The sequence below is a fragment of the Cupressus sempervirens genome, chromosome 7 (genome assembly GCF_028749045.1).
Source record: "Cupressus sempervirens isolate cs-2001-9-10 chromosome 7, ASM2874904v1, whole genome shotgun sequence".
NCBI classification, from domain to species: domain Eukaryota; kingdom Viridiplantae; phylum Streptophyta; class Pinopsida; order Cupressales; family Cupressaceae; genus Cupressus; species Cupressus sempervirens.
The window spans coordinates 606,420,699-606,447,691 of record NC_143124.1 but is presented as its reverse complement, the minus strand read 5'-3'; the positions used below and the strand labels follow the sequence as shown (position 1 = coordinate 606,447,691).

General features: G+C 39.2%; 1 protein-coding gene across 5 annotated transcripts in view; it reads right to left on the bottom strand.

Moving 5' to 3' along the window:
• LOC149548183 (uncharacterized) overlaps window positions 1–26,993 on the bottom strand; it is a 317,005-nt gene that overhangs the window by 18,068 nt on the left and 271,944 nt on the right. For all 5 annotated transcript variants that reach the window (XM_089792225.1, XM_089792228.1, XM_089792226.1 and 2 more), the window contains exons 9-10: window positions 8,253–8,341; window positions 7,275–8,132 (exon numbers count right to left, since the gene is read on the bottom strand). In XM_089792225.1, the coding sequence (XP_089648351.1) occupies window positions 7,275–8,132; window positions 8,253–8,341 (947 nt within the window). The remainder of the gene's footprint in view (window positions 1–7,274; window positions 8,133–8,252; window positions 8,342–26,993) is intronic.

Genomic DNA, 26,993 nt, shown 5'->3' with positions numbered 1-26,993 from the left:
TGATTGTTCGACCTGAATTAAATCGCAGGTCATAAACATGAAATCCCAGGCCCTGTAATTATTAACGTTGGGCTGTAATGGAAATCGTGGGTCAAGAAAATGGCTTAGAATCCGTGATTTGTAACCCACAAGAGCATAAAAATGAAGTGTCCAGCTTCTAGAACTCCAGATTTCACACCTCAAGGCTCCACGTGAAATACCAAATGGTCTATGGACATTAATTGTAGAAAATTGCACTTCCCAAGATAACTCCAGAATTGCATTTGAATTCCACATATAATTTCTTCAACATCTCTTAATGCTATTCCCAAATTAGGTTCTCCGTAGACAGTAATTAGAGTAGGAGGAAATTGCAAATTATATACCTTAGCATAATTTGCAAACACCAAACTTTAGAATTCTCAAAATTCTTTAGAAACCCTCACCCATATAATCATAAGAGATATACTATTCAAGATGATATCTCCTAAACAAAAAGCTGTATTTATAACACAAATTGAGCCATCCAGCTTCACTATCACACCTTCCGCTTAAAAAGCAACTTTATAATATAAAATTATAACACTTTATAATATAAAGTACTATGCTTATTAAATGCAAATTAAATCATCATTAAACCAACAAGCTCACCAATAAAAGACTTCAATAAAGAATCCCACAGAGACCAAATAACCATTTTACCCATGCCTTCTGCTGAAAGGAGATATAATTCCGCAGATAACCCTCAACCCACTTGTTCACTATTTCTGTTTGGCCATCAGTCTGTGGATGGTAGCTAGTGCTAGGAGTCAACTTAGTTCACACAATCTAAAAATCTCCTACCAAAAATGGCTCATAAATCTACTGTCACGCTCACTCACAATGGTTTTAGGTAAACTATGCAACCTGAAGATCTCTCAGAAAAATAATTCAGCCAACTGCACAACTGAATATGTAGTGGTACTAGGGAAGAAAGCCTACTTTGTGAGTCTATCTACAACCATATATATACAATCCCGCCCTTGGGCCTTGGGAAAGCCCACAATGAAGTCCATGTAGATTCCCTCCCACTTCCCTTCAGGAGTAGGAAGTGGTTGTAATAAACTAGCAAGATATGTGTGTTTGTGTTTGTTTTGCTGACAAACTGAACATTCTTGGACATAGTGATGAACATCATCCTTCAACCCCTTCCATGTAAATCTCTCCTAAACCTGTCTATAAGTTTTGAAAAACCCCGGATGACCAGCCATGGGAGAATCATGGAATGCCCGTAAAATAATCTTACGCACCACTGACTCTTGAATTAAATAAATCTGCCCCTTGTAGATAATCAACTCATCTAAAAGTGAACATCTGTCATCCTGAATACTACCATCCACAATACCTGTCGCCAATTCAGCTATAATTAAATGCCTCCAATCCTCTGAAATATTATAAACTACACAAAGGTGAGGTCTCCTTGAGAGGGCATCCACAACTATATTTTGAGTCCCCTTGATATAAGAGATATCAAAATCATCAGATTGTAGCTTGCTGACCCATTTCTGCTGCCTTTCATTCAAATCTCTCTGTCCCAAGAAATGTCTCAAGCTATTATGATCAGTCTTAATGCAGAACTTGCTGCCCACCAAAAACTGCCTAAATTTAGCCCAAGTGTGCGTGATAGCTAGCATTTCCTTATCATAAATGCTGAAAGTTCTCTCAGGACCTCACAATTTCCTGCTCTAAAAAACGATGGGATCTCGATCTTGAGATAAAATAGCACCAATACCCTCTTCGGAAGCATCACATTGCAAATCGAAGGGCCTGGAGAAATCAGGCAAAGCCAACATTGGACATGAAGTCATAATAGTCTTCAACTTCTCAAAACATCCCTGTGCTTGTGCTGACCACTGGAAAGCACCCTTACAGGTCAAATCTGTAAGGGGTGCAACATGTCATGAGAAACTGGCCACAAACCTACGATAAAAGGCACATAGACCAATAAACCCTTGTAACTGTTTCAAGGTCTCTGGTGTAGGCCACTCCACAATAGCACCGACCTTATTCAAGTCCATATGAACTCCATTAGAACTGATATTATGTCCCAATAAAGTAACTCTGTCATACCAAGAGCACATTTAGACTCTTTGGCATACAAGGAGGTCTGATCCAATATAGCCAAAACTGTATCCAAATGAACCACATGATCATCCTAGGTCTTACTATAAATCAAAATGTCGTCAAAGAAAACCAACACAAACCTGCAGAGCTAACTGTGGAACACCCTATTCATAGTAGACTGAAAAGTGGCAAGAGCATTGGTGAGACCAAAAGGCATGACCAAGAATTCAAAGTGCCCACAGTGACATCTGAGTGTTGTCTTCTCTATGTCCTGCTCTCTAACCCGAATATGATGATACCCGGATCTTAGATCAATCTTTGAAATATACTTTGCCCCATGCAATTCATCAATGAGCTCATTAATCCGTAGAATGGGATACCCGTTTTTAGTTGTCCTCTTATTCAGCATCCGGTAATCAATACACATCTAGAGGGTACCATCCTTCTTCACCAGAACAACTGAAGAAGCGAATGTGGACTTACTTGGCCTGATATGCCCCTGATCAAGTAGCTCCTATATGGTCTTCTAAATCTCATCTTTGAGCCTTTTCGGATGGCGGTAAGGAGTAATCATAATAGGCCTAGTGCCCTCCTCCAACTCAATAATATGCTCAATTCCACGATTTGGAGGCCTACCAGGGGGTATATCATTAAACACTTTAGAGTGTTTAGTCCTCAATTGCCGGATATCGGGATGATATTTTGCTTCCTCAATATTCTTTTGAGTTGGCATAATTCTGCACTCTATTGCCAAATCAGCAATATCCTCATGACGAACCAAGTGTTGCATGCGCCTAAGTGAAATTTGCTTTAGCTCATAATTACGGATTACTTTCAGAACTTGGGGTTGCCCATCCTTAATGAACCTTATCTCCATCTTCTCAGTGCTCAAGTAGATATCCTTAAGTGTGTGTAACCATGTCATACCAAGAACTATATTTGTCCCCCTCATGTCCACCACATAAAAATTTGCAGTGAAAGCATATGTATTAAGCTTCACAGGAAGATTTAAAATCATCTTGTTACACTTCAAGGTGTAAACATCAGTTACCTGTACCCATAGGCCCTCGAAATCCTCAGTTTGCATACCCCTCTTGGTAATCAAATGAACATCAATGAAATTATGAGTAGCTCTAGTATAAAATAAAGCGACAATACTCTATCCAGCTATGAGCCCATGTATCTGGAAACCTCCCTCCTTCCTCATACAGGATAAGTATGCTACCTTGAGGTTGGATTCATCCACCTCATCATCAACTTCATCACTCCTATGTTGATCCTAATCACTAGCCCCAAATGGCTCTTGAAAATCAGTACTGTCATCATCATCGTAGAACCATTCCATCATCCTATTTTTCCCCTTAGGTTTCATGGGATAGTCATGGTTGACATCATAGGGACCCCTGCAATAGAAACACAACTTCATTAATTGTTTCTTGGTCCAAGGGTGTTGCAGCAAGACGCTTACCCTTAGTTTTTTCCTCTCTCCAGGGAGGCGTCCTATCATAGGAGGATGTAGCAGGCTTTGAGGCAGACTTGCCTCTAAGTGTAGAGGCTTCTAAATTATGGGCCTTTTTCATTGCCTCCTATAATGATGGGGGGTCCAATGACTTAACCCGCCCTCTGAGTGGCTTAGCAAGGCCCCCAATGAAAAGCATAACCCTCCTCCGCTTAGATATATCATACACCATCATTGAGAATCTCTGGAACTCACTAATAAATGCCTCCAAACCAGCTGTTTGTCGTAACTGGGCCAACTCCCTAAAATAAAACTTCAGGATCCTTCTTGTCAAAACATTCTATCAATCTGTCAACAAACTCCTGATATGAAATGATTTGATCATGATGGAGAGATACCAAACCATGATACCACCAATCGTGCGCAACCCCATCAAGGTGTAACACAACAAACCTAATGGCATCCTCCTCGGTCATAGGACGTAAAGCAAGGTAGGTGTCAAGCTTGTGGACCCAAGCTCTAGCAGTCACTCTACCGCTCCCATCAAAATGAGCCAATGTCATCTTACCAGTTGCCTGCTGGAGCTCAGTATACCTGGGTCGCTGTTTGTCAGTAGCAGGCCTACCCCAAGAATGCTCTCACTTTTGTGTCAAATATCTGTCAAAACTCAAGTTATCCTTTAATGCTTGAAGAAGAGCATCCCATTCATGAAAATGAGTTAGTACATCATCAACAAATGGAGCAACATCTGTAGTAGTGCTAACTGTATCTAATTTAGGTCTCAGAAAAGTGGGTCTCTGTGGCCTATCTTGAGCACCAATATAACCTATCATATCCACCCTGTCATCCATCTTGACATGATCCTCAGTCTTGTGCTTATCATCAGCCCTAGGCCCTACATCCACACGTGACCTATAGGAACCAACAAAAACATCTCGATCTCTCTCTACCTCCATTCCGAGGCAAAGCTAATTGTTACAAGGTGTTTGACAACTGCTGAAGTACACCTGTCATTTGCTATTGCCCAACTGCGATATTTCGAAATGCTTGCAAGGCATCTCTCTCAACCTGAGCTTCCGTAGCACGTTGTCTGGAACCACTAGAACCACCTGGACTACCCACCATGCAAAATTGAATCTCCGGCTCTCTCTCTAGGAGGTAAATTTTGATCCTGTCGGGTCTAGTGCATTCTAGGCACAAACCTTCGATCACCATCCATACTTCAGGAAGCAAAAATAAAGAAATATGCCTCTGATAATTTCTGAGCCCAATTCCTGCAGGCTGGCAGGAAACCACTTTGATACCACTATAAAGACCCGAATTCACTTCTAACTGGAATGCTGAAGAACAAACTAATTTTTTTGTATTTTGGTATTTTTTTGATTTTTTTTGAGTTCAAAATGTGTTTTTTTGGTTTTTTGATATATCAGACTTGCATATATAAATAACTAAAAATAAATAATGCTCATACAATGGATTTCCAGTTTTATTTGCAAGAACTTTCAATGTTACCAAAATTCCAAAAAAACATAAATCGATACCCTTTCCCTGATTGCTTATTTGCATGTAAATAATAATTACAAATGACAATGTAGAACCTGGATATGTCGGCAACACATAGCCAAGCAATTTCCAATGACTCTTCAATCACATGTGCCTGGGAATTGAAGAATCGGCCTAATACCAAACCGTAGGACCACCAAAATGCATAAGCCGTGTATCAAGCTGTTTGTCGCCCCCTCAGAATATTGGATTGTTGGACTCGAATTAAATCACAGGTCATAGACATGAAATCGTAGGCCCTGTAATAATTAACGCTGGGCTGTAATGGAAATCGTGGGTCAAGAAAATGGCTTAGGATCCTTGATTTGTAACCCACAAGAGCATAAAAATGAAGCGTCCAGCTTCTAGAACTCCAAATTTCGCACCTCAAGGCTCCACGTGAAATACCAAATGGTCTATGGACATTGATTGCAAAAAATCGTACTTCCTAGGATAACTCCAGAATTGCATTCAAATTCCACATATAATTTCTTCACCATCCCTTAATGCTATTCCCAAATTAAGTTCTCCATAGACAGTAATTATAGTAGGAGGAAATTGCAAATTATATATGTTAGCATAATTTGCAGACACTAAGCTTTAGAATTCTCAGAAATCTTTAGACACCCTCAACCATATAATCATAAGAGATATAATATTCAAGATGATCTCTCCTCAACAAAAAGCTGTATTTATAACACCAATTGAGCCATCTAGCTTCACTCTCACACCTTCTGCTTAAAAAGCAACTTTATTATATAAAGTACTATGCTTATTAAATGCAAATTAAATCATCATTAAACCAACAAGCTCACCGATAAAAGACTTCAATAAAGAATCCCAGAGAGATCAAATAACTAGAATCAGAGAACTATCCTGCTTGAACTGCGCACTCCAAAAATAGCAACTGACCAATAGTGACTTACTAAAAATAGTAAGTCCAAAATAGCAATCTCATGACAAAGACCCCCAAAAACAGACATCAGCTCATGAGGGTTGCCATAATGAGCTGACATATTTGAATAATATAATTTAGTAACTCCCTTTGGCTCCAAAAACAAAGCTTTCATCAATATCATGATATTCTAATTTCTGACATACAAGGTCACTATTTCATGTGCCTAAGATTTAAAAATTTTCAACCCAATTCGAACGAGCTAACACTAAGGTGACCAATATACAATACCAGTAAAAATACCAACCTTGGCATATTTATTTAAATAATAATTTAAATTCACTTTTCTTGCATAAACGACTAAAGAAGCATTAGAATCGAAATCTAACGGCAAATAAGTGATCCTGATGAAGAAAGACATTGAATGAACCTGATGGTGTGATTTACTAAAAGTAGATGCTCCCTCCAAGATTCTTGGAGCCTAAACCAGAAGCCAAAAATAAAAACTAAGAGCATCATTCAACTCATCTAACTCATCTGAGCTCATCAAAATCATCTATTGACTTACTACAAATAGTAAGTCCCACCAAATGGAGCCATAACCATCAAAAGGGTCATCTAATTAATAGTATTAGCTTACAAGAACCTAGTAATAGGCTAAATCCATCCACTATCATGGTCATGCTAAATAGGGGACATTACATATGCATTATTAGTACCAAGTGTCACACATAGTGATGACACCTATTCAGCATAGAGGATTCCAATCTTGCGATACTATTTTAAAAAATGTTGGTAGTCTTTCAACAAGTCTTGCCTATGGTATGTTATGTGCACTACTACATCTTCCTTGAAACCAAAGTCTGTCATGCAAAAAAATGAAAGGATTGATGAAATGGAGCAATGAGAGTTTTCTGTCTCTTAGTCAAAGGTACACCAATCCTAATTCTGAGTTTGGTGCTTACATCAAACAGACTGTAGAATAATAGATTTCCTAGGTAGTCTTTGCAATGTAGGATACTAAGAAGTAAGAAATTCACCATTTTATGGTTCACTATGGAGAAACATACAAGCGTAGAAAAATCATGAAAATGAATTCTTTAAAACAACTAAAAGAATACAAAATCTGAAGAGCAGATTTTTCATATATAAATAGGGATTAATCTAAAAGATAAGCATAAAAGTGTGATCTGTTGGTTCTAATTATGTGAGGAATGTTGTGCATACATGAGGAACAAAATTTTCCAGTTCTAGCTTTTCAAAACCAAACTCACAGAGAAAAGAAAAAATTTGTACCTTCATCATAACTACTACTTTTGTCATAGCTCAAAGGGGGATCACTTCCCACGATGGTATCCCTTTTGTCTCTGGAAATACTGTTTGGCCTCTTCTCTGCAGTGGTTTTCTTTTCTGATTTTAACTGCTGAATTTCATTTCCCTGTTGTGAGTTATCATCATCAATATGTTGACGTACAGTTTCAGGTTCTTGAGATGTACTGAATGAGATGGGCAATTCTCCATCCATATATTTCCTGTTGTTATCATTTGAAAGGGAATAGAATTTTACTTCAGCTGACCTTTTCTCATGGTAGGTGTCCAAGCCTAAAGATTTTTCAGGTGAAATTTTTTCACCATGGTCATCATGGGATTCTGATAAATCAACTTGTACATGCGTACGAGTTAAACAGGAGTTATGTCTTCCTTTTCCATTTTGAGTGTCATTGAAAACCTCTCTCTGTGGGGAAATATCAGCATGATCCAAAAGCTCTTCTTCGATGCTTCCTGTTTTTTCACTGAATGCACAGCCCATAAGCTTGTTAGGATCATCACAACATTTTTGCCAGCTCTCAACATCGCCGTGCCCATTTCCGTCATAGTTCAACCTCTGATTGCTGACATGTGAATACGAATTGTTTGGTATCAACTGCTCATTAGATGTCATTTCTGAGAATTGGCACTGCCTTGATTGATTTTCATCCCTCGAATCTAACAAAGATTGTGTATCATGAATTTGAGCACCCATAGATTCAGAACAAGGGTCAACCATAGGGTTCAAACTCTCTGGTTGTGCCCTATCATAAGCAAAACTTGGACTGCTCATTGATTCAATCGGATAGTGATCTGGTTTTCGAAATATGAAAGTAGTAAACAGACCTGAAACATCCAAATTGTGTTCAAGGCATTTCTGGAAAATCTATAACTTTTAGTTTTTGAGAACCAGGAGTAACATAAAATAGAAAGACAGATATTGGGTGACAAAGAAAAGTGACTTACTCAAGACATCAAGAGTTCGATGAGAGAGCCGTCCTTTATTATCTAGCAAACTTCCAAATGTGCTATGCAGCATACCCGCAAGTTCAATACTGCAGATACAAGAATAATTCATAAGCACTACATTTTTATATTTCTACAACACATTTTTTTAAGAGTTATAGAAATAAATCTACATTAATGTCGATTAATAACCAAGATAGGTCAGAAAGTCTCAAAAGTACACCAAGTTGCAGTTACAGTATGTGTGTTGAAAGAGGTCCAAGAGGAAGCCCATCTATATAACGATAACTTTTGATAAGATGCGCATAGCACAATCACATCCATTATGACAAGTAAAGCCAGTTACTGTGCAATTATTCCAAATTTATACAAACTTGTGACAATTTATTTGATCATTGATCTCTTATCTCAGAGATATACCGCTACCACGACATTTTCTTTGTCTAATATATTAAATGTTTGTTTCAATTATAAGAGCAACAATATCAAATACAATAAGCATTCAGATCCCTGAACTTTAAAACTGAAACAAACATTACTGAGAAAAACTTATGACATTAAAAATTACCATTCGATCAGATTACATAACTCTGTAGCCAGGATAATGTTTTAGCACCATTTTGACTACTTTTATCATTTGGCCATCTTATAAGAATACAACATGTCAAAATTTTAAAAATAGAAAATAATCAAATATATTGTCAAAACACACTGTTTTTATTCAAGATAAGAAAGGTAAATTATAGTTAATGCATTGGCTAGATTCCAAAATCAGGGTGGACAGAATGCAACAATGTTACTTGATGTTTCAGAGCTAATAATCGTGATAAAAGCTCTATTAGTAATTTAAAAAATTAGTTTCTGACTATTTTGCATTTTCTGTAACTATAATTCTGCTCTTTAGTACCTCCCAACTTATGTCCAGATTCTGATTGACAACTGCAATCTGAATCACTTTATATCATTGTACTGATTATGTAATGAGCATGTCAATATAATTTTTTGTTTAGAAGTAGGTTCTGTTTTAGTTTTGAAAAATAAATTTTCATTTTAATCAATTTGAGCTTCACCCACAGATGACATTTCACACTTGAAGTAAAGCTCATAAGATACAGGAACCATATGAGTTGTGATTTCTAATTTTTTTGCTTATCAATGACCAGCTCAAAATTGTGCAATATGGTAGATGGCACCTAATGATTAATTAAGAATGAAATAGATGTGTGTCTTGTACTTTGTCTATTTTTTTTTATATAGAGTAATTTCTATTTTTTTAAATCCACCATGTTTAACAGAGTTGGTAAAATTCCGTTGGATGTAAAGCAAATATTGAAGGTAAAGCAAGTAGTGGAAAGTTTGTCAAATATACCATACCACTTATATGGTGCTTGGGTTTGATGAGCATGATAATACACACTTCATTTTCATCTCAATGAAAATGATATCTTCATAACAATACAATTAAAATTAATAGTTTTACAAAAACGGCATAAAAATTCCTCCAGTTGGAGCTTGGCATTTGCAGTAGAGTTTCCTAGACATTTAGGTGGCTCACTTCCAAGGACACCCACACAAGTTATCCATCCTACACAAAGAACCACTCCATTTTTATCTAGAGTGTCTATATATGTAAATTTGTAACATACATTGGAACTCTAAGCCTTTAAAAAGAGGAGTGGTTGTCCCTTATGTGCAACAGCTGCTTTACTCTTAGTTGCCGGATTCGTGGGATACACATCGGATCTGGATCCAGGCTCGGATCCATGAGGATCTGGGCAGGATCCTCATGGATCCAAGCCACAACATGAGGATCCAGCACGGATCCGCGGCAAAGCAAGAGGGAAAAATAGAAAAAAAAGATGGGCCCAAGTGCAATTTATTATTATTTTTTTTGCTCTAAACCCTAAAAACACCTCTTTTGTTCATGATGCAAGTTCATTCACTCTCTCATTTTGCTCTCTCATAGTTGCTAGTTTGAAGTATAGTGTTTGGATTCGAAGGAGATCGGTTGTGGAGCTGCAAATACCTTGCAAGAAGTGTTTAAGGTATGCATTTCAACCATTTTCTTTAGTTCTTTCATAGAATATTGATTTATTTCTAGTTTTTCAAGTTTTCAAGTTTTTGTATCAGTGTTGAAGCATGGTTTTAATTCATTTTTTTTCTAGATTGCAAGAATAGAACAATGAGTAGTCAACGCTCAATGGGTGGGGCTGGATCACCAAAATTCAAAATTGATAAGGGATCTCCTTTATGGAGACACACAACAAGAATCAAAGAATGTCCTGGGGGTGGGTCATACATACAAAAATGTAATTATTGCAATGTACAATATAGAAGCTCCTATTCCCGAGTGAAACTTCATTTCTTGGGTCCTAAGGTTGAAGGAACTAACATGTGTGAGGGTAGTGGGGGAAGATGAGAAGGGATTACCAACTACATATATAGCAGCACTAGAAAAAGAGAAAGAAGATGTTGATAGAGCAATTGCAAAAAGGAAAACATAGTGCTCCCAAAAGATCAAATACACCAACATTGTCGTCGGTAGAAACTATTGCCGATAGGGTGTTGTCGTTGGTAAAGATTTTGTAGCCGACGGGTAGATTAGGATTGTTTTGTAGCCAACAGACCCCTTCGGGAAGGTTCGGCGGAAAGTATTTATACCCCGTCTGGGATCATTGTAAATCATCCTATCTTATGCTATGCTCTGTATGTAATCTGTTGGCATATGCGAATAAAGGAGTACTGTTGTTGCTGTTCGTGTTCATTATTTGTATGCATTTCTTATTTAATCTATGCGGTAAACATTTGGTGCCGTTGCTCTATGAACCTAGAAGAAGGGAGGAATGAAGCTAATGCCAAACTAGCTTAACAAAGATCAAAATAAGATAAAGGGGAAAGATGGCATACGTATTGCGCAAGAAAATTTAATTTTGGCACAGCAAACCGAACGCAGAAGGAGGTTCCAAAAGATTACCGACAGACATAGAAGCGCGGAAGAATTGTTGAAGGAGACTCGACAGTGGGTGGAATTGGTGGAGGAAGCAAGGGAGGAGTTTTTGAAATTGTATTCGCTGAGGGAAGAGAGTCCAAACGGAAGAGAATTGACTCGCATGACTCGGAGTGCCGAGAGAGCAATAGCGTGGAGTGAACTCTTCGTCCAGGATACACTTCCGCAAGAGACAACTTCAACTTCAGAAGATCCTTCTTCACCAAGGTTCGCAGTTGTTGAGATCACCGGTGTGGGAGAGCAGACTGTCGATGTGGGAGAGTTGACCGCCAGTGTGGGAGTGCAAACCGCCGATGTGGGAGAGTAGACCGCCGGAGTGTAGACCGCTGGTGTGGGAGTGCAGGCCGTTGGTGTGGGGTTGCAGATCGCCGGTGTGGGATTGCAGATTGCCGGTGTGGGAGTGTAAAGCCACAGTGTGGGAGTGAACAACGCCAGTGTTGCAGGATTGAACAACACCTGTGCACAAAACCCAATAGTGATGGCAGGACCAAAGGAAAAGTTATCGAAGTTTGATGGTGATGGTATGACCGATCCGATCTGACACTATAAAACATGCATAACGATTTGGAGGGCAAATGGCACAACAAATACAAACGATGGGTGCGGTAGTTTCCGGCAACCCTACGGGGGGTTGCAATTGATTGGTTCGCCACTGTAGATCCCCAGAACTTAACCACTTGGGACAACCTTAAGGAGTTTACTGCAGAATTTCAACTATTGTGCGATGAAAACGAAATTGTCGCAAAGATATACAATACGAAGCAAGGGAAGAATGAAACTGTCCGCGTCTACGCCAAGAAATTAAAAGATTTGATAAGTAAAATGGAAAATAAGCCAGCAAACGGACTGTAGAAAAGATGGTTCGTGGAAGGCCTACGCTCAAAGTTGCAGAAGAAGATGAAAATTGTGCTGCCGTCATCATACACAAAAGCATACAACAGAGCGATGAACTTGGAAAGCGAGCAGAGGACGAAAAAGAAGAAGAAGAATAGTTCTTTCGACTCAGATGACGACGCGTCCTCAGGAGAGGATAGCAGTGATGATGAAAATAGTAGCAAGAAGGTCCGTGCCCTATAGAAGGACATGATCCATATGATGAAGGAATTTAAAAACATGCAAAGGAGACAAAGGGAAGCGAGCTGTGGTGTACAGAATGTAAGACGGAAGGTCATACTAAAGGGTCCTATCCAAAGAACCAATTTTGCAAGATTTGCCAGATCATGGGACATTCCACAAAAGAATGCCCCTTCGATATGAAAACTAGTGGACATCAACAAGTGCTCCTAACACAGGCAACTTCCACGTTAGGAGGGAACAGAAATGCAAACATTGATGGTGCCACTTTAGGTGGGTACAAGAATAATAGCAAAGGGAAAAACAACAAGAACAATGCGAACAATAACAATAACAATGGCAACCGAAGTCGAATCCAGTATGATGCAAACGGACAGCTGATCGTTCAATGACGAGCATGTAATTTGTGAGGTCATTTTGCGTGGGATGGTACAACGGCAAAGACACCGAAATTATTATGCAGATGGTGCGGACCCGGCGACCATGAAGATACCAAGTGCCCAAAATCCAAAGTAAATTTGATCACTGTCGAAACAGACGAAGAGGAGGTTCTGGCAACAACACGGAGGCAAGCAAAGGTGTACCTGGACCCGGTGGAAGAAAAGAGGAAATTGAGGGAAGCGTGGGCAAAAATTGAAAAGGCATCACAGGTGGAGACATCTTAGTTGAAGGACACCACCGACACCTCAACAAGGAACTGCGCTGAGCAAAACATAATAAAGCAGGTGATGCAAATGGAAGTCCCGATCAAATTAAGTGACCTTCTCAGAATGCCCCAATAACGGACGACCATTCTAAATTCTACACCCCTTCTGAAAGCAACGGAGGAAATCAGAAGGGACAATAGTGGAACGATGGCAACAGAACCAATGTTTTTGGCACTCACAACGGGAAGGCATCTGACGGTCATCGAGATGGGGATTTTGGGAAATGTTTTGACAAACACAATTGTTGACGGAGGGTCTGGCATGAATGTGTTACCGAAGGATGCCTGGAAGAAGTTGGGAAAGCCAACATTGTGGCCACCTACATTCTAGTTGCTTATGGCAGACTAGCACGGGATCAAACTGTTGGGACCCTTGAGGGCATAACCGGTAACTATTGGAACGCAACCATTTTTATTGGACATCGTGGTCATTCCATTGAAAAGAAAAGGATATGATGCTATTCTGGGACGAAATTGGTTGGTGCAAGCAAAAGTAAAACATGATTAGAAACGAAATACCCTATCAATGGAGTGTGAAGGCAAAAGATTCATAATTGACCTGCACACACAAATGGTAGGTGAGGAGGCAACATCATTAGATTCAGAAGGTGAAGGCGAAAGTGACGATGAAGGAAAGAGGAGAATGGAACCAGACAAAGGAGTATTGAGACTAGGAGGATCGAATGACGACGACCTAGACTTGGTGAATGGCCTTTTCCACTAGCAAATAGAAGACTACGAACTGTTTCCGAGTTGTAATATGTTAAGGGTCGACGAAGGTGAGAAAACAGAGAAAAATGAATGTCTGAAGGAATACAGAGAAGCAGAAGAAGGAAATGTGGTTATGGCTGAAGCTAAGGGGAATAACATACAGTCCGAACCTAGAAAAAAGAAAGATCCCATTGTCTGGTACATGGTGAACGGACTGCATAGAAAGAAAAGAATACACCGCACCATAAAATTAATTGAAGGGAGCCGACAACAAGGAAATAATCTAGATGAGCGATGACCGCAGGTGCAGTGGGCCGCGGAGGTGACACAAAATAGACGTAAGGCGTGTCATGATAGGCATCTCAAACTCAACAAGTTTCAGCCGGGGCAGTTGGTACTCAAGTACGACGGTCGGAATGAAATTAAACTAGAAAAGTTTAAAATCAGATGAGTCGGACCATACCAGATTCGGGAGGTAGGCGACAATGGCGCAATAAAGTTGTGGGCCTTGGACGGGCAAGAAGTGCCTCAGGTAGTCAATGGGTCAAAGTTGAAGATCTACCATGCAAGGAAGAGCCCGTCGTCATTGTAGAATGACCAAGCCTGACCATCTCCCTCGTCATCGCAGGATGGTGAGGTTTGGAGGAAAGGTTGACTTGTACATTTGTTTCAAAGTTGAGTTGTATTTTTGCATTTTTGTTCCAAAAAAAAGAAAAAAGAAAAAAAAGAAGAGAAAATGGAAGGGAGCGGAATTGTGCCCGCGGACTGTTGCTCTGCGGACACCTGTCCTACGGGCAACTTTCCGTAGGTGGTCCCGTGGACCTCCCTTCCGCGGGGGTCTTTCTCTTTGCGGGCTTTCTATTCTTCCACGGCTGTTTTATTTTCTGCGGCCGACGTTCTTTATCTTCCGCATGTGTTCGAAGTTCCGTGGAGTATTCTTTACCTTCCGCGGACAGTCTTGTTCCTCGCAGGCTATCTTGTCCTCCCACGGTTGTTTTTCTGGCATCCTGCTTTCTTTTTCACAAGTTTTTCTCCTTGCTTCCGCTGGTGGCTCTTTATTTTTCCGCGGACGAGTAGCAGTGGAGGTCTTTGCTTTGGTTTCTGCAGCCACCTCTTCATTTTACGCAATAGTAATTTCTTCTTCCGCTGGTGGTCTCATTTTCGCAGGTGGTCTTTAGTGGTTGCACCTTGGTTTTATCATCCGAGGAAGGTTTATGTGCGGGTTGCCTTATATCCCCGCGGACAGAGTATTAAACCGCAGATGTTTACCATATGTTGGCAGCGGTGTAAACTCTTATCTTTCGAGGATGTTAACTTTATACCAGAGCATCCATGCGCAGGAGGAAGGAAGGCCAAGATTCCAGAGACAGCTTCACGCAGGTAAAAGGGAAGAGGCAATGGAAAGGAAAAAATTATATCTAAGGCATATTCTCCGTGGGAAGAAGAATGAAAAGAGGAGGAACCTTGCATTATAAAGGCAAAAGTATTGGAGCAATAGAGAGATAGATTAGAGGAAAGAGGCACAACAGCGGACAAGTAGAGGAAGGAGCTTAAAAAATAAAATAAAAACGACGACAGATTCAAACAGTTCGGAATGCATAACGGATGATGCCAAAGGGAAGGGAAAACATCAATGGTTGCCAGAAAAAGTGTGGGATCAGAAGAAAATCACAGAAATGGTGTGTTCCATGCAGTTTTGCGATGCCCCCTAGACCCTCAGTCTTTGCGGTTATCAATCGTGGGAAGTGCGACCAGTTGATGAGACCTGGAGTTGTTGCGAGCATGGAGTGTCTGTGTACTAGAGGCACTTGGAGTAGGTGTTGGATGTGAGACTGTCTTGGTGGATGTATAGAGAGCTCGGGAGGAGTTGATCATCCAGTTGAAGGTAGTATAGCGACACTTGGCTCAGTGTACCCAGAGTTGGCAGCACAGGTGGCTATCAAGGTCAGCTTGACTAAGGAGACAGTATTGTGGCTGTAGATGCAATGTGGGTTGGAGACCAGTTTGGTGCACGCACGGAACAAATGTGAAAGAGATGTGACAGAAACAGATCCATCTTGTTGTAGTTAGTTAGTTAATGTATTCCGTTTTGTTAATGTGTCTCGAATATTTTGTATTGTCCGGAGACGACTTTTTCTTTTGGGGGGGATGATGTCGTCGGTAGAAACTATAGCCGACAGGGTGTTGTCGTCAGTAAAGATTTTGTAGCCAACGGGTAGATTAGGATTTTTTTGTAGCCAATGGACCCCTTCGGGAAGGTTCGGTGAAAAGTATTTATACCCCGTCTGGGATCATTGTAAATCATTCTATCTTATGCTATGTTCTGTATGTAATCTATTGGCATATGTGAATAAAGGAGTACTGTTGTTGATGTTCGTGTTCATTATCTATGTGCATTTCTTATTTAATCTATGTGGTAAACAAACACCACTATCCAATTAAACAAGCACAATAACACATGCTTTTTTGCCTATACCATCTACAAATGAAGTAGTTCTAGACTCATTTCCACTCACCCGCAAGAGAGGCTTGCTAGATAGAGCATCCCAAAATGAATTGAGAGGCATTGCTAGATAGGGCATTCCAAAAAGAATTGAGAGGCATTGATGATCACAAAGTTGGACGTCATTTAATTGCAAATGATCTTCCATTCAACTTAGTGAGATCACCCTATTGGAGGGAGATAGTGCAAGCAATACATGAAGCACCCCGTGATTACAAAGCACCCGGTTCTAAAAAGTTGAGCACTACCATATTACATGATGCTAAGAAAAATGTAGAGGTTGAACTTCAACCAATAAGAGATTCTTGGGTTCAATTGGGTGTGTTTATTATTTTGAATGGGTGGAGAGATTGCAGAAACTGTCCATTGATCAATGTTAATACTGTATGTCATAAGGGGGCAATGTTCTTGACGGCAATTGATTATGAAGGGCAAGTGAGAGATTCATAATTTGTTTGCCACATTCTCATTAATGCCATAGAGTCAGTGGGTCCTGATGATGTTGTCCAAGTAGTCACGGACAATGTGAAAGTATGCAGGGCTGCAAGGTTATTGGTAGAGCCAAGATGTGATCATATCTTTTGGACACCATGCATCGTCCACTCTCAATTTGGTGATGAAATCAATTGGCACCAAAATAGATTGGGTGAAAAAGATATGAGGCTGAAGAGATTCAAATGTTTGTGACAAATCACCACACATCACAAGCAATTTTTAGGAGTTTCTCGGACTCGGAATTATTGAAGGTAAATTGGTATATTTCAAAAATTAATTTATATATAATTGGATCACATAATATTTTCTTTTTGTTGTTTACATTAACATGTTATAAATGTATTACTAACTTCAGTTTAACATGTTCTTAGCTTGTTGTACCCGCTTTGCCTTTCACACAATCTTCTTGAGACGACTTGTGAAGGTAAAGGAAGCATTGAAACAGATAGTCATTAGCCACCAATGGGTCATTTGGAAGAATTCCAATACAGTAAGGGCCCAAAATGTGAGAAGAATGATATTAGCTGAGGATTGGTAGGGTCTTGTGACTTATGTGTTGGAATTCACTGATCCAATCATGGCAATGCTTCGCTTTGCAGACAATGATGAGCCATGCCTTGGGGATATTTATGATTCCATGGACAATATGTTGGAAAAGATTAAAATGGTAAGTTCTACATTCTTTTACAATTGTTTATTTGAAAGATATCTAGATTCTAAAGTTTTAATTGACATAATCACTAATTATAATTATTCATATCTCATATCTTAGGTCATACAAAGGAGGGAGAATAATCCTCAAGACACCTTTTACAAAAAGGTAGAAGCAATTGTTCATCACCAATGGAACAAGATGACCACACCTTTGCACCTCCTCGCATATGCTCTATCCCTGAGGTATTGTAGTGCTTATCAAATGTTAGTGCTATTAATATTTCATAATGTTCAATTGTATTACGTTATCCCCAGGTACTACAGTGCAGATGTACTTCGCCTTCTAGGTAAAGTGGCACCATTTAGAGACGAGGAGGTTGCAAATGGGTATAAGAGGGCACTAGCTAAAATCTTCCAAGATCCACAAATTGGGGTGATTGTGAGGAATGAATTTGCCGCCTTCATCTCCGAAGATGATTTCCACCCTCTTGCTATAGCGGACCAAAGTAGGATGGGTGTCATTAAATGGTGGCACCTTCATAGGCAAGACTTCACGTACCTCCAACCTCTTACCATAAAGATCATGTCGCAAGTAAGTTTGTAAAATTTAACACCTAAAGTTAATTTCTTAAACTTAAAGTTAACACTCTCAATTTCTTGAATTTATCTTGATTGTTGTATTGATATTCTTTTAATTTCTCTCTAGGTTGTCAGCTCTTCTACAGCTGAGCTGAATTGGAGTACTTACTCCTTCATCCACTTAGTCAAACGCAACTAGTTGGCTGCAAAAAAAGCCGAAGACCTTATGTTAATTCACAACAATTTGTGCTTGTTGTCACGGAAGGATCCTAAGTACAAGAAAGGACCTGAAAAGCTTTGGGATGTAGCACCCGAGACTCCTAATTTAGATATGACCATCCGGGATCTTGCTGGTCCACTATGGTTGATGCGGATGATGAGGAGGACTATAAGTTCACAATCCCCTCTAGTACTAGTGGAGATGGTTTGGATTCCTTTGGTGATGTAGACATGGCACTTGTAGCTCATCAAAACCCCTCTGATTTGGATTTTCTTGAAAATCCATTTGATGATTGATATCAAAAACTTTAGTCTTGACTCTTGACTCTTTTATGAGTGAATCATCTTACAACCTTTAAGTTTAATGATCTATATTTTGAATGTTACAAACTTTCAGTAATTCAATGCGAATGTATTGATTTTCTTTATAATTGTGAATATAGATCAATTATCTAGTATACTAGATTCATAGATGCATACTAAAACCATAGATTCATACTATGAAATGATTTAGTTTTAGAATTATGTATATTTCTCTTATTTTTTATTATATACAATGCAAACACACACACACACACAAATCCTCCATGAATCATAATTGGGAAAAACAAATCTCGAATCCACGGATCCGATTCACGTGCCCGAATTGGATTTGTTTCACGAATCGGCAACTAAGGCTTTACTTACTTGGTAATTTGTGTTGTTACTCATACTCACCAATATCAATTTTATGGAAGGCATAGTTTGCAATCTCTCCGAGTACTCCCCAAGCTGCCAAGTACTCAATTATTTTTGCTGGGCGAGTACTCAAATTCAACAGTTATGTTTCTATAGACACAAAATACTATGGGTAAAAATGTTGATGCAAGTAAAATGCTAGTTAAAATGTGTTTCCACACGCTTCTTTTTCTATAAAACCATGCATTTTCTCTTTCAAGATGACAGTTTTTAATTTCATAAACTTTGTAATTGAATTTTACATAACAAAGATATGTTTTTAAGAGATTTTGATTTTTAGTTCCTTCTAAGTTGCCAAGTTTTCATCAAGTTTCTTCCGAGTTGAAAAGTTTGGCTTCCAAGTACTCTCCAAGTCCAAATTTGCAAACTATGACAAAGGGTATTGTTTGAAAGTATTCATTGCTAATGAATGTTGTTAGTAGATTGGTGATTTGTTAGTAGGTAGTTGATCAGAGTAGTTGTGTATTAGAGATATAAATAGTTGGATTAACCTGTAAATTCTTTATAAAACTGTACATTGGATCAGTGAATTTCAATAAGAGATTTTGCATGCTCTGCAAATCTGAGGTGATGATTTTGCAAAACCCCATTGATAAATTGATTGTAATATTAGATACCTTCAATTGGTCTCAAAGTAGGAAGATGAGGGTATTAAAGTAATATTGTAATATTCAGTTTATAGAGGTCATTTAAGTAGTTCAATTAGTAGCTTTTTCTTATGAGAGTTAGTTTAAATCACTTCTGTTTATGTCTTAAGTTCTCGATCATTTCCATTTTGGAAAGATCTTTTGTAATCTTCTATATAGGGAGCATTCCTCTTCTTTGTAATATAACAATCAATCGGTTAGAATAATATTTATATATAATTAATCATTAATAATGTAATAAATTAGTTGAGATTTGTTTCAGTCTAGTTAGAATAGAATGTATCTAATTGTTATCAAAAGTCAGTAGTTTGCTTTCGAAACTTCATCATTTTAATTGCTTTTAATGGTTCCTCATTTCTTAATAATAATCATGCAATTACCACAGTTTCATTTTGTTTTACACAATTTTAATTTCATAGCATCGGATCACAGGTTATGTTTCAGCAATTTCTTTAATAGACATTTGTGATCATTTTATCTAGAAATTTGAGGAAATTTCTAGAAGTTGGTTGTTTCTAGAGATGTGATTTTCACAAAATTTAATGCTGAGTCGGGTAAAGAACAACCAAAGGAAAAGACAAAGATAATGTGATTTGAAACTAAGCAAAATGATGCACCTTGGCCTTTTCCACTTCCATGAGGTGGGATTGTGGAACCAATTGTTCATAAAACCTTTGGTCTTCTCATCCATTTGTTCACATATCTTCTAAGAAACAACTTGTGCTGACTACCAAAGAAGTAAAATAAACTAATAGGAATATTTGTAATATGTTGTGTTGTTTGCATTTGTTCCTTCTTTCTTGTTTTTTTCTTGAGACTGTTTGCGACAGAAGATATGAGAGATAGAAAACCAGTGATATTGCAATAGATAGCAGATTATTAACTGGAAAATGACAATAAAATAACTTACAACATTCAAAGCTCAAACTAACTGTAATATGAAAGTACAATGCAGATACAAAAACTGGAGATACACAAATCTGATTACAAACATTAATCTAACATACCCATTTGCTAATTATAAAAAATACAGAGTAACAGCATCAAAGATCAGCAAATAACGGTTTCCAAATCCTAACCGCCCACACCAAACAGTTCCAGAAGTGACGATTGCAACAAGGATAGAAAAGAAAGATGAAGTCGCGAAATGCTGGGAAATCCTCCTCAAACCCAAGTTGACCCCTCTATAGGTCCAAAACATCATTTTTAGTAAGAGCAGCCTTGAGAAAGTACAGCCAGCAAGAAATATAAGCTAAAAGATATACAATGAATTCTGAAAATCTTTTCTATCAATCCTCATGAATAATCTCCAACATGCCACACCTCTTAACATTGATGAAGATATCAAACAACATTGAAGCTCAATTATAATTTTTATGTTATATTAACAAGATATTCTCCAGATGGGGTCTTTCAATAATCTGAAGAATGTTGCCTGTAAAGGCTTTTATCCTCACAAACCAAAAGAAAAACAATCTCCTCCAAAACAAGAAGCAATATCAAATATCAAATTCAGTGTTGTCGATAAATTCTATATTGTAGCTGACGGGTAGAATAGTATCCGAAAGGACGTGTGATGGTTAAGTCACCCCTTCGGGAAAGTATATGTACACCGTCAGGAAGGGACTTTATCATCATAATTGTAATCATCATCATTGTAATCATTGTAATGAGCATAATCATATTGTAAGTATTGAAGTGCATATTGCGTATATGAATAAAGTATCTATTCTGTATTATATCTTGCTATACTACATGCGACAAGTATCCTTTTACCTTGTATAGTAAACATTTGGCGTCATTGCCAGTCGAACTTGGAACGAAGGAAGTGTTATGAAGATTAATGTCGAATCTAGTTAACAAAGATAGGAATAAGATAAAAGATAGGATGAAATACGCATAGCACAAGACGTCTTAATTTTAGCACAATAGGTGGAGCGTAGATAGAAGCTTCAGTAGATTGTCAACGGGCACCGAGGGGGTGAAGGAGCACAAATGGAGGGAGTGCATTCACCTAGCAGAGCGAGGAGTGCCAAGGAATTGCTAAAAGAGACTTGACAACGATTGAATTTGGTGGAAGAGAAAAGGGAGGAGTTCCTTAACTTGAATACGGCAAGGGTAGAGCATCGGAACAAAAGGGAAGCAACTCACACGGCTTGAAGTGCCGAAGGAGCATGAGTGTGGAGTGAACTCTTTGTTCCCAATACACCCGACGAATGGATACAAGAAAAGAATTGAACAACTTCGCTTGAGGAAGATCTTTTCTCACCAAGTAACGTGGTTGTTGGAAGCAGGGTGGTTATCCAAAGCAGTGCGATTATGCAGGACAATGCGGGTACACAACAAGTTCCATAGAATAAAAAAAAAGTAGCATTGCCAGGACCAAAGGAGAAATTGCCAAAGTTTAATGGTGAAGGGACAACAAATCCAATCAAGCACTGTAAGACGTGAAACAATGTGGACAACTAATGATGATTGGGTCTGACAGTTTCTGACAACCCTGCAAGGTGTAGCGATTGATTGGTTTGCAGACGCGAATCCTCAGAAATTGACTACATGGGCAGACGTCAGGGAGGAGTTCATAGCAGAGTTTCAACTGCTAAGGGACAATAACGAAATCATAGCAAAAATGTACAGCACAAAATAGGGGAAGAACGAAACGATCCGTGCCTATGCAAGACGCTAAAAGAATTGGTGGGGAACATGGAGAGCCAATTAGTTGACAGATTGAAGAAACAATGGTTTGTTGAGGGGCTACGGCCGGATTTGAAGAAGAAAATGAAGATTGTACCTCCAGCATCGTACGCAGATGTTTATAATTGAGCGATGGACCTAGAGAGTGAGCAAAAAAAAGCAAGAAGAAGAAGCACAATTCGTCAGACTTAGATGATTCATCGTCTGAAAGTAGCAATAGCGATGAAGAATCAAACAAGAAAGTTCAAGCATTGCAGAAAGATATGCTATGGATGATGAAAGAATTTAAAAATCTGAAAAAGAATGCTAAGTCAGTGAAGGGGGAATCGTGATGTATGGACTGTAAAGAGGAAGGCCACACAAATTTGCCAGGTTGTGGGACATTCCATAAAGGAATGCCCATTTAATATGAAGTTAAAAGGACACCAGCAAGTATTACTGACGTAGGAAGTGTCCACCGGAACAAACACGAACAACGATGCAACCTCAGGAGGATATCGCAACAATAACCGATGTGGAAGGGGTGGTAATAATAACAACAATGGAGGCCAGAGTCGGATACAATACGATGCGAGTGGACAGCCGATGATCTAGTGTCGTGCATGCAACCTCTAGGGGCACTTCGCCAGAGACTGTACCATGAAGGAGACGCCGCAGCTGTTATGCAGATGGTGTGGTCCAGGAGACCACAAAGATTCAAAATACCCGAAGCAGGGGGTAAATTTGTTAGGCATTGAAGCATGTGATGAAAAGATACTAGCCATTACACGTGACCAAGCTAAGAAGGAAAAGTACCCTGATGCGAAGGAAGAGAAGGAAAGGTTGCAGCAAGCACAAACAGAGTTGGAAAGACAAATGAAAACAGGAAAGTCACAAGTAAAAGACACTACCGATACCTTGAAGAAGAACCTAGCTGAACAAAACATGATAAAGCAAGTAATGCAAATAGAAGTCCCTATAAAATTAAATAACCTTCTTCTTACAATGCCTCAGTTACGGATGGCGATTCTGAATATGACAACCACTTCCGAAAGCAACAAAGGAAACAGGAAAGGATGGTAGTGGAACGACTGTAGCAAACCCAATGCTACTGACACTCACGACGGGAAGGCATCTGACAGTAGTTGAGATGGGTATCCTAGGAACTATACTTATAGACGCAATTGTGGATGGAGGGTTAAGCATAAACATGTTACCAAAGGATATATGGAAAACGTTGGGACAAAATACGTTGTGGCCACATATGTTTCAGTTATTCATGGTGGATCAACATGAAATCAAACCGCTGGGAACTTTGATGGCACAGCTGGTAACTATTGGAACGCAACCATTTTTATTAAATTTTATGGTAATTCCACAGAAAAGAAAAGGGTATGATGCTATCCTTGGATAGGGTTGGTTGGTACAAGAAAAAGTGAAACATGGGTGGAAACGAAATACCCTATCCATGAAACGTAGAGGCCGAAGATTTAAAATTGACCTACACACAGATGGTAGGTGAGGAGGCAACATCGTCAGATTCTGAACGTGAAGGTGAAGGTGTTGATGAAGGAAAGAAGAGAATGGAACTGGATGAAAGAGTATTGAGATTAGGAGAGTCGAATGATGACAACCTAGACTCAGTGAACGGCCTATTCTACTGGTAGATGAAGGAGTATGAGCTCTTTCCAAGCTATAATATGTTAAGGGTCGATGAAGGTAAGAAAGGAGAAGAAAATGAATGTCTGAAGGAATATAGAGAAGCAAAAGAAGGAAAGGCAGTTACAGCTGAAGCTGAAGGGAAGAACATATCATACGAATCTAGCAAAAGGAAATATTCCACCGTACGGTATACAGTGAATGGACCACACAAAAAGAAAATGTTATGCCACACCACGGATATAGTAGAAAGGTCCCGACAGCAAGGAAAACACATCATACGGTCTGCACAGGAAACAAAGAGGAAGGGCTTAATAAAAACTGCAGTAGTATAGAGTGAAGGTTCTAGAATCAAGAATACAGTTATTGATGGCAACAAGTGGCAGCCGACGAAATTCATGATACAAGTTAAGGATTGTGATCGAGAACAAATTGGGCGATATGGAAACCCTGAGGGACAGATTGTATAACTTAAATAAACTGGATGAGTGACGACTGTAGGCACAATGGGCCATGGAAGTTACACAAAACAAGTGGAAGACATGGCATGATAAACATTTAAAATTAAATAAGTTTCAACCGGGCCAGTTAGTTTTGAAGTATAATGGGCGGAATGAGATTAGGCCAGGAAAGTTCAAAGTTAAATGGGTCAAACCATACAAGATATGAGAAGTTGGCGATAATGGGGCAATCAAATTATGGATACTAGATGGAAAGGAAGTGCCCAACGTAGTGAATGGGTTGAAGTTGAAAATCTATCATGAAAGAAGTCATGTGCCCCCGTGGACGAACAACTAAAGATAAATAATGAATATTAATGTATATATGTAAAATAAGTGCAAAATGAAATCTTTTTATTTTCAAGCTGATAGACATAATAACGAAATATAAATAGGAGAACATTAGTCAAAAGAATCATCAACAAATCACACAACAAGAAAACAGAGAAAGCCACCACCGTACAGCAGATACCGTATGGAGGAGATTATAATAGATGTTACAGAGAAAAATAATATTCATTTGAATAGTAAACAAAGGGTATTTCAGAGAATAGTGAAGACACTGTACGTTTTTTATTTATTTGGAGAAGATACCATACGACCGTACGGACATACAAGAAAACCATACCGTACGGCCCATACAGAAGTATTAGGAGGGAGCATTGACTACGACCAGTTGCAAAGACCGTACAGTAGCAGGTAATAGAGGAAAATACCATACGACCACATATTGAAAGAACCAGTATAGACATTGGACGAAAGAGAACTTGGACTGTACAACCATGAAGGAGATCGTAAGGACATTGGGGAAAGCGACTTGACCATATGGCCCACAGGGAATAAGAACCTTCGTATGCAAGAAGCACTTAGTTGAACATCATACAAGAGGAAATATAAAGGGAGTGACAAACTTCAGAAACGTACGGACGTACGGAATGCAATATAGGTAAATATTGGACTGCCCAACCTTGTGAAGAGTCAGCAAATAATTGCAGTGATCCATCGTACAGCTAAACGGAGAGTGGAAATTAGACAAGACATTGGTACACCATAAGGAGACTATAGAGCCATTGTTAGTATAGATTCTAATGGCCGTACTGAATACTATGCAGAGGCAATGTATGGTGTAGCCATACACCGTATAATATTAGCAATAGGGTTATAAAATAACGAAAGGTACCACTGTATAGCGCAATAGAATATCTTACACTAGTTCAGATACAAGAGAAGACCACTATATGGACACAAAAGAAGGGTGATAGGGTTCTAAAAAAAAGACGACAAATCAAAACACTTCACAATGAATAACATATGATACCGAAGGGAAGGGAAAGACATAAACAAGTAGTAAGACATAAACAGTTCGCTGAAAGAGTATGGAATTGGAAGAAAATCACAGCAATGGTGTGTTCCATGGACTTTTGTGTGGGTTTGAGGGTGCTAATTTGGTCTTGGCGGCAGGGGCTTTGCACCTCAACTCCGCTGGGGGCATTGCCCCTAGACACCCAGTTAGTTCAGTTATCAGTCGTGGGAAGTGTGACTAGTTGATGAGACCTGGAGCTGCTGCAGGCATGAAGTGTCTGTTTACCAGAGGTGGAGAGAGCATTGGAGCAAGCCTTTCGAGAGGGGTGATATGCTTTGAGGCACTCAGAGTAGGTATTGGACGTGAGGCTGTCTTGGAATTGGAAAAAAATCACAGCAATGGTGTGTTCCATGGACTTTTGTGTGGGTTTGAGGGTGCTAATTTGGTCTTGGTGGCAGGCGCTTTGCACCTCAACTCCGCTGGGGGCATTGCCCCTAGACACCCAGTTAGTTCAGTTATCAGTCGTGGGAAGTGTGACTAGTTGATGAGACCTGGAGCTGCTGCAGGCATGAAGTGTCTGTTTACCAGAGGTGGAGAGAGCACTGGAGCAAGCCTTTCGAGAGGGGTGATATGCTTTGAGGCACTCAGAGTAGGTATTGGACGTGAGGCTGTCTTGGCGGATGCATAGAGAGCTCAAGAGGAGCTGATCATCTAGTTGAAGGCAGTAGAGCAACACTTTGCTCAATGTACCCAGGAGTTGGAAGCAGAGAATGCAGCGCGGGTGGCTATCAAGGTTAGATTGCCTAAGGTGACAGTATTGTGTTAGCAGAGGCTACAGATGCGACATGTTTTTGGAGACCAGTTTGGTGCAGACACGGGACAAATGTGAAAGTGATGTGAAGGAAAATGATCTATCCTGTTATAGTTAGTTAGTTAATGTATTCCATTTTGTTAATTTGTCTCGGTAATTTTGTAATTGTCGTTCGAAGACGACTTTACTTCTTGGGGGGGATGATATTGTCTGTAAATTCTATATTGTAGCCGACGGGTAGAATAGTATTTGAAAGGGTGTGTGACGGTTGAATCACCCCTTCGGAAGTATATGTACACTGTCCGGAAGGAACTTTATCATCATAATTGTAATCATCATCATTGTAATCATTGTAATGAGCACAATCATATTGTAAGTATTGAAGTGCATATTGCGTATATGAATTAAGTATTTGTTCTATGTTATATCTTGCTATACTACATGTGACAAGTATCCTTTTAC